A 13,491-nucleotide genomic window follows, 5' to 3' on the forward strand; every position below is an offset into this window, starting at 1 on the left:
AGCAAAAGGCTCCCAGACAATGCACTTGACCAGCAGTGTGCACTCAGCTCCTGCATCCTTTTAAGATTGCAACCTTAAACTCCTCTCCTATTTCTTATTCTTCTGCCACTCCCACCCCCTAAAGGATTGATCAGGGTCAGGTAATTTCAGAGGGAAAAGAATGTGCCAGATTCTTCAGATCAGGTGGATAAAGGGAGTGACAGTGAAGCGGCTAAATGGGATTTCAGGAAACAGTTGGAAAACAAGGGTGAGTGAAACCTACAGGCGGTGTAGAGCCAGGCGTGAGTTATATAGTACTTTTGTCTCCATCTTTGTTTACACTGATGAGCAGTGAACTTCTCCCACAACAGTTTAAAAAAACAAAACAGTATCTTAATATCGTGCTTTTGTATAGAAGCAGATACTGTTGCTATCAACAAAGAGTACGTCTGCCAATAAACCTCTATAAACTGAGGCCAGGCTCTCTGATACCTATCCGGACTTCTACCTTCAACGTCCTGAGTTCCCCTGGGCCAAGCTCAGAAAGCAAAAGCCCATGTTTTGCAGGCTTGAAGCTGCCACTGAACACACTAGATTGATGCTGTAAATCTGAAAGGGGGAGAGGTAATGGAGGAAGGGGAGAGGCATTATTTCTAGCAATCAATTAACAAGACCAATAAAATGATCTGTGATAAGAAAACATATTTCTCCTCACTCAAACAATGGCGCATTACGGTATTTCACAAGCCTCTTAATGTCATGAAAGTAAATGAAGAAAGCAACACCTATAGTTTGCTTTCTTGTTTTCCCCACAAAACATCCAATTAAGGTTGGATAATAGAGATAAAGCAACCTGACTCAAGCCTTAAGCACAGACTGGACTTTTTCTCCAGATTCAAATATTCACAGCACATTTTCCTAGAACGTGGTATTGCTTAATTCCCTTGCACCTGGAGTCAGAGCACTGACCTGCAGATGAGCAAGTCTCTAACAGAAGCAGAGGCATTCACCAGTTCCGTATTTAGGCTTCAGTGACTTGGATCCCTCCTATGAAACCCGGGCTGTCTAGACCATACTACTGAATTGTTACAAAATATTTGCTTTGTATCACAAAGTAAAAATTTATGCTAAAAGCACATAGTACTCAAGCTCAGGCACTGGTGTAAAAATGAGCAGACTGTCTGTGTCAGCCTCCCAAAGATAAATGTACCACCCCAGCTCTGAGCTTTGTTAACCTCAGGAGGTTTATAACGATGGTTATATTCCACTGGTAAAAATTTTTAATAACATGGACAAGTTGGGCCCCACTAGCACTCCTCTGAAGTGAGTCTTTCCAGCCGAGTCACACAGCTAACATCAGGCACATTCAAAATCACTTCAAAATATAATATTGCAAGTTATCTCTTCCACCAGTACTCTTCAAGCTAAGCACTTTCTGTCTCAGGCAGGCAAGTTAGGAAACCGAAATGCTACTACAGTACTTCTTTATCTCATCCTATTTGAACGATAAAATACATTCATTTTTCTTTCAGGACCTACTGAAGGATTAGTGGTAAGGAACAAACGGCAATAGTGGAAGGATATTACATATTGTGTGCATTTATGAGCATGAACATACAGACAGGGGAACATGTGCATTGTGCACTTTTCCCTTCCCTTGGCAGTATTAACTATAAGCAATTCTGTTGAGCGATGCCACTGGGAGGATCAGTCTTCCTGGACTCCTGCACCATGCCCTTCACACACAAGCCTCGCAAGCCTGCTAAAGCTTCATAGCACTTCTGGAAAAATTCTGTAGTACTGTATAGGTCTTTTAACTTTGTCAGACTCCACAGTGGGGAAAGTGGAAAAGAACCAGTGCTGACCTGAGGAAAAGGGAAGTCCTGCCCTGAGATATTTTAACATTCAAGAGAAAGAGACCTTCTAGGTTGTGTAGAGGAAAATAAAGTAATATTTCAGGCAAGTCAGAACTTCTGACAAATTCTGTTTCAGGAGAAGTAAAACACAATTTTGTGGCTTGATGCCACTTATCTGGAATTTCCCTCTAACCAACAGGAGATATCATAGACAAGAGCAAGCTGCCAGAGGTTCAACATGCCAACTCTTCACCTCCTCAATTTTCAGCTTCCACCGTCCTGTCGGCCAGCTTGCCACAGGTGAGAGACATTAAGGTATTGAGACTCCCTACCTTGCAGCAGCAATACAGGAGCCTGCCTGAAATCTCAACTTTAATGCTCTTTAAGCCTACAAAACTGAAATTATCCAGAACTTTTCAAAAAGCAGCTGTGAAAAATCAAGCTGATTTTTTCCCAGTGGTAAAGGTATAGAAATTGGCAATGTTTGGCAGAAAGAGCATTTTGCATTGAAAACCACCTCCAACAGAGCATATCTTACTAACTCTAAGCTGAAATGTAAATACTTGTTCTCCCATTCTCACAGCTCTCCAGCTGTGCATTAATCCCAGAAAAAAAAATTGCTTCTTCCTCCTGTCTTTGCTATTCTTACGAGCTTCTTGTGGCTGTGCCAACACCCCTATTTCTGATTCTGCCAAATCCTTTGATTCCAATGGGACAACATATAGACCCAGGCTGGGGAGAGGAGAGGAAAAAAATCACAGACCGCTTTTGCCCTTACCTACCTACCTACACACACCACCCCACACCCATCCACTCTCCATAGTGGTAGCAGACTTTTCAATGGGAATATGATGACACCTTGAGGCAATCACATTTTCCGCAGAACTACAGAACAGAAAAGACAGGAAATATTTGAATTAGGAGGGCATAGCTTAGGCAACCTCCTCACTGGAAAATGCAGAACTAAAGGTAGGAAACAGTGGGAGAAAATAACAGGAAAAGTATGTTACCACCAACAGTTAGATGCCCCTGACTATAACAGTATGGTGGACTCAGCAGCGAGGGATGCCATTTTAACAAACTGTGACTGAACTGGAAACACCACAAATAAGTATCTCTTTTTCAGAGAGTTCAGAAAACTGTAACACCATATCTTTCACAGTGATTTCTAAAGCCTTTTTGATGAGTAGGAAAATAATCATTCGAATACAGTTGTTTCTCTACACAGTTGTTCTCACCGTAGGCATACTTCTTGGCTAGTCTCAGCCACGATCTAGCCATTTTCTGTAACTTTTGCAGAAGGAACAAAGGGGCCAGAACACACCAGAGGATCTGTTCCGGCTATTACTGGCACAGGCAGACTACAGAGGGGAAGAGGATGTCAGTTCTGAGAAAAGAAGGAATTGACTGCATCCAACTCCTATTTAACCTACTCCTTCCCACAAAACCAATCCAGATAAAATTCAAGTGGTGTGTGAAAAGCCTTCCAGGTTTTTCAAAGTATCAGCACACACCAGATCTTCCAGCAGCTACTGTGAGCTAAGGTAAAATAAATAAACTAGAAGTGGTACCATAAGAATTCCTTGCCAAGACACATTAACTTCACATGATCATAAAACCCTCAGAAAATGCAGGGAAGAAGGATGTTATTGCTATAGTAGAAGATCCCTAAATAAATACAAACACACATTCCTGTGTTCTTATAGTAACCTCTCAGTTTCTGCAGCTTCCTTTTTTTATCATAGTTTTTGATGATGGCGGTGGTGGGTCATAGTCAGATACTTTTTGTTCCTGCAGTTGCCAGAAGAAATACAAAGGATGGAGTTTGGCTGCAGAGTGTGTCTAGCCATCCCAGGCAGGGCAAGGCCAGCTTCTGGATATAGAGCACGTAGTCAGATAGTTGTTTATATTCTCAACAATTTCTTGTTTACCTTTCAGTTTCTTTGTGTCACAGGCAGCTTTGAATCCTTTGTCACTGTGCATGTAGCAAGCTGCAACATGGAAGTATTACCTATTCCCACAAAGTAAATGGAAACTTAATGCTGATCTTTCAAAAGAGAAAACTGTTACACTCTCCTTTTTTGTACCTTTGTATTACCCTCTGGTAGGTAACCTCTCCCCAGTAATCGGCACTGAGAATTAAGGCTGAGAATGGACATACCACCACTAAGAGTGGCTGGAAAGGTTGTTAAAAATACCATATGGTACAGCTCCTTGCACCAGACACAGTTGCTTAGCAGATTTCATTAAATAATTTTCATTGAAAAAATAATCCATGATCATTTAGTTGAATCTGTAGTTTCCCTTAGAGATTCATCCATTTATCTCTGAGAAACTTTTCTTTCATTGTTTAACTCGTCACTGAAGTTTCTTCAGTGTTTTTGTATTTTCATTATAAGCTCTTCCCACAAAGACACAGCTACTCTTTCTTCCTTCTAGGCACCAACTTTTCTCACATTGGCCTTTGTTTCTGACTTTTGCAACAAAAGTGCTTAAAAGTTTCAGTTCTTGAAAACTCACCTCAGCTCTAAGCTGCCATCAACCTGAACCTTACAAACCCTACATTCCCTCACGGGGTTTTACTAAGCAGAATATAATCACAAAACAGAGTGTGTGACAGGTTTTTTCTACCCTCACAAGGAGAAGGAGAGAGCATGGACACGCATGAAGGCTCTGTGGAGAGTGGGTTCAAAGACCACATAGCTGTTCTGATAACAGCAGGGCTGGCTTTACGCACATGGGACATGCACTTTCAGGACAGATGCCAATGCAAGACGGACCTATCTTCTCCTGGATGCAATCTCACTACTCTGAAACATGACGAGCTGTCAGAAATGCAGTATTCAAAAGTGTTGTAAAGCAAATAATATGGACTGCACTGAGGTATGCATTCTTGTTTCGCATTAGATAACAAGGGTGTTCTCACTAGTTGTTGTAAATCATGAAGTTTTGCAGCTAGCTTTTACCCCCTAATTTGAATTCGTCTCACAGTATTTGTGCTCATCCTTATCAACTAGCTGGAGGGGGAAATTCTTGGGGGATAAGCCACAGAACCAGAACTCCATCCTTTTTGATAACTTTCATTTGGAACTCAATTGTTATTTTACATTAATCCTTTTATCCACCTCATTCTCAAACTAAAGTAGCTTAACTACTCTCCTTGCAAATCATTTCATTTATTTTTACAGTGGCCATTGCAAGGGCAGGGGACGACAGAACCACACGGACCAACACTCTCTATCCCATCCCCATACTATGCAGACTGATAAAGGAAAGAAAAATGCATGTATGGTGTACATCTTACTTGCTCAACAACAGGTTATGATGCAGACAGTAACTAGTGAGGTTATACAGTTTCCATAGTGACCAACTCATTGAAATGATCTATTTCTGGAATTCCATCAGAGATCACCAGTGTGGTTAGACTGGAAGTGTTCTGCAATCAGGGTCGGCCATCAGCTAAGCAGTGAGCAATGGAGGAATTCATTTCCCCAGGAATATTTTTGTGAAAATTAAACCACCTTGCAAATGGCAGGAATATACCAAAATGTGCCTTGATTTATATTTTAATCCCATTTTTATTGGTAAGTATTACTGAGTCTATCAAACTGTGCTTTAAATGATTCTGAATGTGTCATGCTAATTCTATGACCATCCATAAAAGTACTTGTCACCCTTACATTACAACGGAAAGCATTAACCTACGCATTATTGCAGGATTACTGACGATACTAGAGTAACATATTCTAAGCAAAACTTCAGATTTCTAAAGAGCAATCACTGAATCTTGCTCCAAGGGATCTATAAGACACCATGCTGTATATGGCCTACACTCCAACAATCCACCTGAATGTACCTAATAATATTTTCCAAAGGCACTACTTGGTCAAATTTAACCCAGGTCATAGAATCATTAAGGTTGGAAGAGACCTCCAAGATCATCGAGTCCAACCGTCAACCCAACACCACCATGCCCACTAAACCATGTCCCTAAGCGCCTCATCTACACATCTTTTAAATACTTCCAGGGATGGTGACTCAACCACTTCCCTGGGCAGCCTCTTCCAATGTTTAACTACTCTTTCAGTAAAGACATTTTTCCTCATGTCCAATCTAAACCTCCCCCAGCGCAACTTGAGGCCATTTCCTCTCGTCCTATCACTTGTTTCTTGGGAGAAGAGACCGACCCCCACCTCGCTACAACCTCCTTTCAGGTAGTTGTAGAGAGTGACAAGGTCTCCCCTGAGCCTCCTTTTCTCCAGGCTAAACAACCCCAGTTCCCTCAGCCGCTCCTCAGAAGACTTGTTCTCCAGACCCTTCACCAGCCTCGTTGCCCTTCTCTGGACACTTGTAAGGTCAACTTACAAAAGGCAGTGCATTTACTACATCTTTGTGACATTTTAATTACGGACCCCATTTCTGCCAGCCCCAGCATTTCACTACTTGTAGTGCCAGAGCTTATGGGAATTAGATTCCATGGGAACTCTCTCAAAACATCCACTCTTTTCCACCACATAGAAATACTACCTCCGCTCGCTTTTGGTTTTAATTCTTACTGATCTTCATTGCTATAGAAGTCTCTAGCAGAGCAGCCTAGAAGATGGATAATGAAGCTGAGTGCAAAACACTCTGAAATTAATTTTACCTTTGTTAAAATCTGTACTTCGCTCAATTTCCCCCCCCCCCCCTTTTTTTTTTTAATCAGAAAAACATATGACAAACTAAAGGGATGCTAACTGCTGATATCTGTAAAACAACCGGGAGACGGACGATGTAACTAATGTGCCTTATACTATCAGTTATGTGATTCAGCTCTCAGTGGCCTGTTCACCTACAGAGAAATTCCCTAAGTTCCCAATGAGTCCAGTGCTGTTTCTTTCCATTTTTGCATTACCTTCAGCCTAAGCTTTTGGATGCACCTTTGTTTTGCATTGTACTGAGACAACACTGCTCTTTCAGCAAAGTACTCGCTTCAAATCTTTACAAGGATTTTGAATCATGGGTAGAGCCAACGCACAAGAACATCATTCCTTCCTTATGTATTACCTCTCTAGGCAGTGTGCTGAGTATCTTCTCATTTCAGCATATTGTGTGCAAGAAATGCCTCTTATGCTTCAACTGCTTTTAATGTAGAAAGAAGCAGCTTTGCTCAAAAGGCAAGACACATTGCCTCACTATGGTAGGAGAGTTATTAACAATAACAATGACCAAATTCTGAAACTGTGCCACCTTTTTAATTTAGCAGTACATTTCGGTAGGAGGATACCTTTACAGATACCCATTTGCTTAAACAAAATCCGGTCTCAATGGATTTTCTGATTCAGGTTTGCAGGTACTTCCCCTTGATTACAGTGAAGCTCAATGAAACAAATAGGGCCCATGTTCACCACTTCCTACATATGCCATTTCGCTTAGGGTGTTAGTTCTGTGACACACTTTCTTAAAATTTTCATTCAATCCTAACTAATAAAAGACAGCTGTACTGAAATAAAGAAAGCTAATAAAAATATGTCTATGTTAGGATTTTATACAGAGGCTATGATCTTAACGTATAGGTAAAATTTGAGAAAAGCTGTAAAGGTACTTACCAATTAGATAGTAGGTTATATATTTAATGCACAACAAACCAAATGTTTGTTATAAATGTTGTGCCACTGGACAAACTCTTCAGTGAAGAACATAAAGGAAGGAAGGGGAAAGGAAGTTGAGGAAACCCCCTGAACTCCCACATTGTATGGCTCTGCAGACAAAAATCTCCTCTCCCATTAGCTCACCTTTGGCTAGTGATCTTTGTCCTGTTGCATCTGGCAGAGCTAGACAATGTGTATCCGGAGGTAAAAAAGAGTTTTGGGATCCACCACTGGGTTTGGAAAGCCAGACCTCCTGGCTTTCTGCCGCTTCTCCACAGTCTACTTCTGGCGGCTCATCAGAGTGGATCTGTACGCAGAAAGTTAAAGGCTGATCACCCTCTTCTGTGGCAGAGCTGTTAACTAGGTCAAGCCAGGACTGCCTCTCAGAATAAACCACTTTGGACATCAAGGAAGAAGATGACTCTTGGGAGTTGAAAGTGCTTTCAGGTGAGGAGAGAGAACAAGATGCTTCACTTGACACAGTCGAGGTGAAAGAAGACTTCTGCTGATCCTGCTTTCCAGAAACAAGTGAGGGAGGGAAAGAAAAAAGAAAAATTATTGCCAAGTTATTCCTGTTCCCAGGTTCTACACATTATAGATATGCAGCTGAAATGCTAACTGACCAAAAATTGATGTAATCTGATTAATTATCCATCCAAACAAGCCTGAGGTATGGCAACCAATCTCCCACAGAGCAGTAACTTCAGAAACTAAGCCACAAGGAAGCCAGAGGTAAAACAGATAAAAGCCTGACAATGCCTAGAAACAAAAGACCAAGGAAAAATACTGTGTTGAATGTAGCCTTTCATGCTAGGTCTCACACTCATGTTCACTCTTTACTTTGTCTTCATTTTATTGGTCTAATCAAGAGTGCAGAAGAGAAACTCTGAATTAGCCATTGAACTTGAAGTTGTCTTGAAGCATGCAATAAATCTACCAATGCCATAACCACAGATAGAAAGAAATGGGCCCAAGCACTAAAGTACCTTGACCTTCTCAGCACACAAAGCCATTTTACCTGGTCCATTCAAGGGACTAATCATTCACCAAGGCAAGAAGGCTGACGGGTAATATGATGGCAAGTTAATCGTGGAAAGAAAAAACAGACAGCCATGGGGCAGAGGGCAGGAAAAGGGGAATGGTACAAGATTTGTGCTGCTCGTTCACCTGCTAAGATTCATCCTTTAGCACATGAATCTGGAAAGGGACCTAAACTTCACTAGAAACACATCAGAAATCATTAAGACATCCTAGGGCCCTCCATACTGTACTTGTCACCCTGCATCAACAAGAGCGCATATAACCAGAGAGGTCTCAGAGACCTCTAACAGTCATCGTTAGGAGCTAGAAGTTGAATGAAAGAGGGTATGATAGATGCACAATTCCATGTAAAGAAAGATTGAGGGAAAGAACAAAGTTTTACAAAGTATTTAGCTTCCCAGACAAGCTAATAGATGCCTAGGTCTTTGTCTAGAGTAGGCATTTACATTGCTTGAGTTGTACTATTATCTGGTCACCAAAAGCAACTCACACAATAAGAACTAGCACTAGTCTTCTTCTTAGCCACCAAACACCACTGAAAAGATGAGCCAAGAGAGTCAAATATACAAGTAATACATACACAAACACACAAATATACATACAAATACCCAGAAGAGGATTAATTGACAGTAATAAATAAAGTAGTGGAAGACAAGGGGAGACAAAGCCTTATAGTGAAACTCTTAGCAGAAACTATCAGAAATTGTGGTGAGATCATCATGATACGAAAGCCAGATTTCTTGTATCTGCTACTGCAGAAATTTACTCCTGCAAATCATCTGCTACTGACCAATGCCAGAATCAGAATACCAGAGTTGATGGACCATAATTCTGGCAAGTTTATGTTCTCAATACATGTGTAGAATAGATCTGTGTAAGGATTAAAACAGATGATAACTAAACTGGAAATACTGAAAATTACTGAGAAGGTGTTGCTAGGGAAACCCAGACAGGCTGCAAACACAATAAAGGGACTAGCCTGGAATACTTATTAATAATCTGGTAAAATAGAAATAAGATGTATTCATATAAACCAAACCAAGAGTGACAATTTTCTGGATTATGATATATAAAACTCTGCAATTCAGTGTTGCTGTAATGTATACTTACTTCCTTTTTACATTAAAAAAACCAAAGTAGATTTGCCTTCCTGTGCTTCTGATCTAGCTGTATCATGCAGCTACTAACCAATTCAGAAGATGAGAAGGACCAATATCAGATTGTGGGTCACCATCTGTTTGTAGCACTTTCTTCACTTTTGTAAATTTTCAAAGCCATTCCTCCAAGACGGTCCCAAACACGGCGGAACCAGACTTAATTTATATTCCTATTACAAGAAGTACAACATTGTGTTTAAGGTGCATTTTTGTTTTTAAAAAGGAAACCTTCACAAATGCACCCTAAAGCAAAGGACAAGGAGATGCTGTCATAAACTACATGTATGAGTGATAAAAACGCCCTTGGGAACACAGGTGACCTGAAGCATTTCATCTAAGAGCTCCTATTGCAAAGGCAAATTGTTGAAGCATTTGTACAGCCAAGCAGAACAACCAACAGTAAAAGCTCTTGCTCATATGATGTGGATGGTCTAATTTCAATTTTTCAAAGACAGGAAAGGAAGATGTTAGATCTCACCTCTATTTTTCTGGCATTTGTCCATGCAAAAGAAAATGCATTGAAATGAAAACTGTGCCTGCCTGAGTGGAATATATTTTTGTTTTCATTTTCATTGTGTGTTAAATAAAAAAATGTGGGTGAGAATAAGGATGACTGCCAGAATGTGTTTCTCTTTTTCTACATATGTGTTGTGGGTTTTTTTTTTTTCTTTGGCATGACAAATGTTTACCTAACTTACCCGAGTGGTTCCTTTGGAAGTTTTGCAATCATCCATATAATAATAAATCTCCATTTGGAGACATTTTAAAAAGCAGGTGCTTGAGCCAGCAGATCGTAAGGATTCAGCTGGAGATCAATGAGTCTCTAGGCGTTTTTTAGAGAAACATTATCACCATGAAACACCTCAACTGCTCTTTTGGGACTGCTGCAATCTATTGTCTCAACATAGCTGCTGGTTTTTGAACTGTACGTCCATTCACATGTGGAGGAGTTAATGCAGACGGTAGTTTAACTTTTGTCCTATCATATGATGTGGATGGTCTAATTTCAATTTTTCAAAGACAGGAAAGGAAGATGTTAGATCTCACCTCTATTTTTCTGGCATTTGTCCATGCAAAAGAAAATGCATTGAAATGAAAACTGTGCCTGCCTGAGTGGAATATATTTTTGTTTTCATTTTCATTGTGTGTTAAATAAAAAAATGTGGGTGAGAATAAGGATGACTGCCAGAATGTGTTTCTCTTTTTCTACATATGTGTTGTGGGTTTTTTTTTTTTTTCTTTGGCATGACAAATGTTTACCTAACTTACTCGAGTGGTTCCTTTGGAAGTTTTGCAATCATCCATATAATAATAAATCTCCATTTGGAGACATTTTAAAAAGCAGGTGCTTGAGCCAGCAGATCGTAAGGATTCAGCCGGAGATCAATGAGTCTCTAGGCGTTTTTTAGAGAAACATTATCACCATGAAACACCTCAACTGCTCTTTTGGGACTGCTGCAATCTATTGTCTCAACATAGCTGCTGGTTTTTGAACTGTACGTCCATTCACATGTGGAGGAGTTAATGCAGACGGTAGTTTAACTTTTGTCCTACAGATGTTAAAATGTACTTGTTCCTCACTTGCTTTTTTCTTCCACAGTACACAAAAGCACGCATAAACATGGAAAGCTCATGTTCACTGTGTTTTTCTTTTTCAAGTTTCAGAACGTTTGAGTCAGCAGAGAACAGAACAGCAAGTGAAAACTTTGTGCTAGAAGTACAGCAAAATATTTGCTGCCCTAACACATAACAGAGCTTGCACTTGGATGGCTATTAGTTTCCAGACTAATAGTTTTCAGTCTGGCGTTGATCTCAAGAAGTTTGGAGACCTTTGCTTAAGACAACATTGGTTTGATTTTCCAACGTGTCCATAGTTCTTAATGCCTATTTTGCAAAATCCCTTTGGCACTCAGGAGGAAGCAGTGCAACTTTAAAAAAAGATAAAAATCATAAAGAGAAATTAACCCCAGACAATGCCTGTGGTATTCTTGATGCTGGGCTGGGTTTCCATGATGAGTGTCTCTTCCAGTGGCAATCTGAAAAGATTCAAGCAGGCCTTCCAAAAATGGTGTACCCACAGAGTATCAACCTAAACCCATCACATGTTTGGGACCTCATAGCTTCGTTCAAAAACTCTGCAGTGAATGAACAGGCAGCAAGCAATGTTTAACCAGCCTTCCCTGGGACAACCAAGAGCTCCACTCCTAGAATTGACTTCCCAGTGAAAACTGTGCTTTCCTAATCCTTCCAGTGGTTTTCTTGCTCCAGTACTTGTCCAGAAGGGGGAGGGGCATTAAATTGGGTATTTAAAAGTCAACTGACTTGCAGTCAAACACAGCTCCGTTGGTACCTAGCTGCTCCCTACCCACCACACGAGCAAGCTGAGCATAGGGCAGACACATGGAAGCTGGAGCTTATTTCAGTAGCCACTTCTGGGATGAAAAGATGACAACTTTGCTCAGGAGATACTAACCTTTTTCCATGGGGGAAAGCTGGGGATGAGGAGAAGGAAAATCAGCTGAGAGAGGTAGAGGCTGGAGGGAAGATAGGCTTTAAGGGAAAGGCTGAGGAAGCAGGACCACTCAGCACATGCACCGTTGCCTGTCTCCCACGCGTCCCCTGCTAAAACGTGGAGGCCAGCACTCAAGAAGAGCATATGGGAAGGATACAACCGGAGATTGCCTCTGCAGCGACAGACTGACAAGCAGCAGGAAGCCAGAAAAACAGAAAACTAAAAAACAGCACCTGTTTAAAACTCATCATCTGGAAAAATGCAGGCATTCATTCAGAGGTGAGCAGACAGAAAAGACATCTACAGCCTCTTAAAGGCAAGCCACTGAGGTATAAAATTCAAGATGCTTCATTATCAAGCCCTCGGCCCAGAATAACTCTTGGACACGTATTGCCAAGGTTCCTATTTTCTCCAATATTTATAGCCACTCAGCCACATTTAACTTCCAGTTAATACAGGCAATAAAGAATCATGTTTTACACAGCAGTGAACACCATGCACCCCCTGCGTGCCAGGTGGATTGTTTTACAGTGATTAACGTTACACAACTGTTTCAGGAGAGGAAGACTGACTTATCTGACTGAAACAGAAGGGGGCAAGTGGGTGACAGTGTGACATACGCTCCCAGCTTTATGCGAGCTAATGAAAGACTGCCAGACAGGCAATCCTGTGCATGACATCTCCTTTTATTATTGCCTGTGACCGCACAAGCTTCTCCAGCTCATCTATATTTTTCAAATTTGTTCCTGCTTCGCTGCCTCTGCGCCCACCCCAGCTACTGGATATCATTTCAGCGTGCCATACAGGAACCTGTACCACATCCATGACAGCAGACGCTTCCCTTCCATGAGATGCAATGAGATGATTTATATATTACTAAGTATATTACTGCATACCCCTTGATGTTAACTTTCAGCTGGGGAAGGGAAAGGCTTGAACTCAGGATTCCTTATTTCAGCTGCATTACCGTCCCAAACCAGATTACTCATTTCTAAACACAGAATTAAGTAAACCTCGTATCTTAAAGCACATGTAAGGGGATATGAGATCACTGGGGAAAGCAACAATATAGAAACAAGATTAATAGGGTGATAAGTGGCTAATAATTAGGTGAGTCAATTTGATTAGACACATGAGGGTGCATAGTGCTTATTCTAATTTATGAAATGAAGTGAGGAGGGGAGGAATATTCTGGATGAATACTCTACAGCAAGAGAGAAAAATAGTATAGATTTTGGGAGGATGCTTGTTTTCTTTTTTTGTAGTCTATTTTTCAGAGGTAGAGGAAAAGAACTGATTTTACTGAAGTAAGAAGA

The 13,491-nt window shown here is 40.8% G+C and overlaps 1 protein-coding gene across 1 annotated transcript in view; it reads right to left on the minus strand.

Moving 5' to 3' along the window:
* Positions 1-13,491, minus strand: part of IPCEF1 (interaction protein for cytohesin exchange factors 1) — a 43,990-nt gene that overhangs the window by 5,889 nt on the left and 24,610 nt on the right. The window contains exon 8 of the mRNA XM_009324153.1: positions 7,610-7,976. Coding sequence (XP_009322428.1) covers positions 7,610-7,976 — 367 coding nt within the window. The remainder of the gene's footprint in view (positions 1-7,609; positions 7,977-13,491) is intronic.

Source organism: Pygoscelis adeliae, unplaced genomic scaffold, assembly GCF_000699105.1.
Source record: "Pygoscelis adeliae isolate BGI_AS28 unplaced genomic scaffold, ASM69910v1 Scaffold105, whole genome shotgun sequence".
Classification (NCBI taxonomy): Eukaryota; Metazoa; Chordata; class Aves; order Sphenisciformes; family Spheniscidae; genus Pygoscelis; species Pygoscelis adeliae.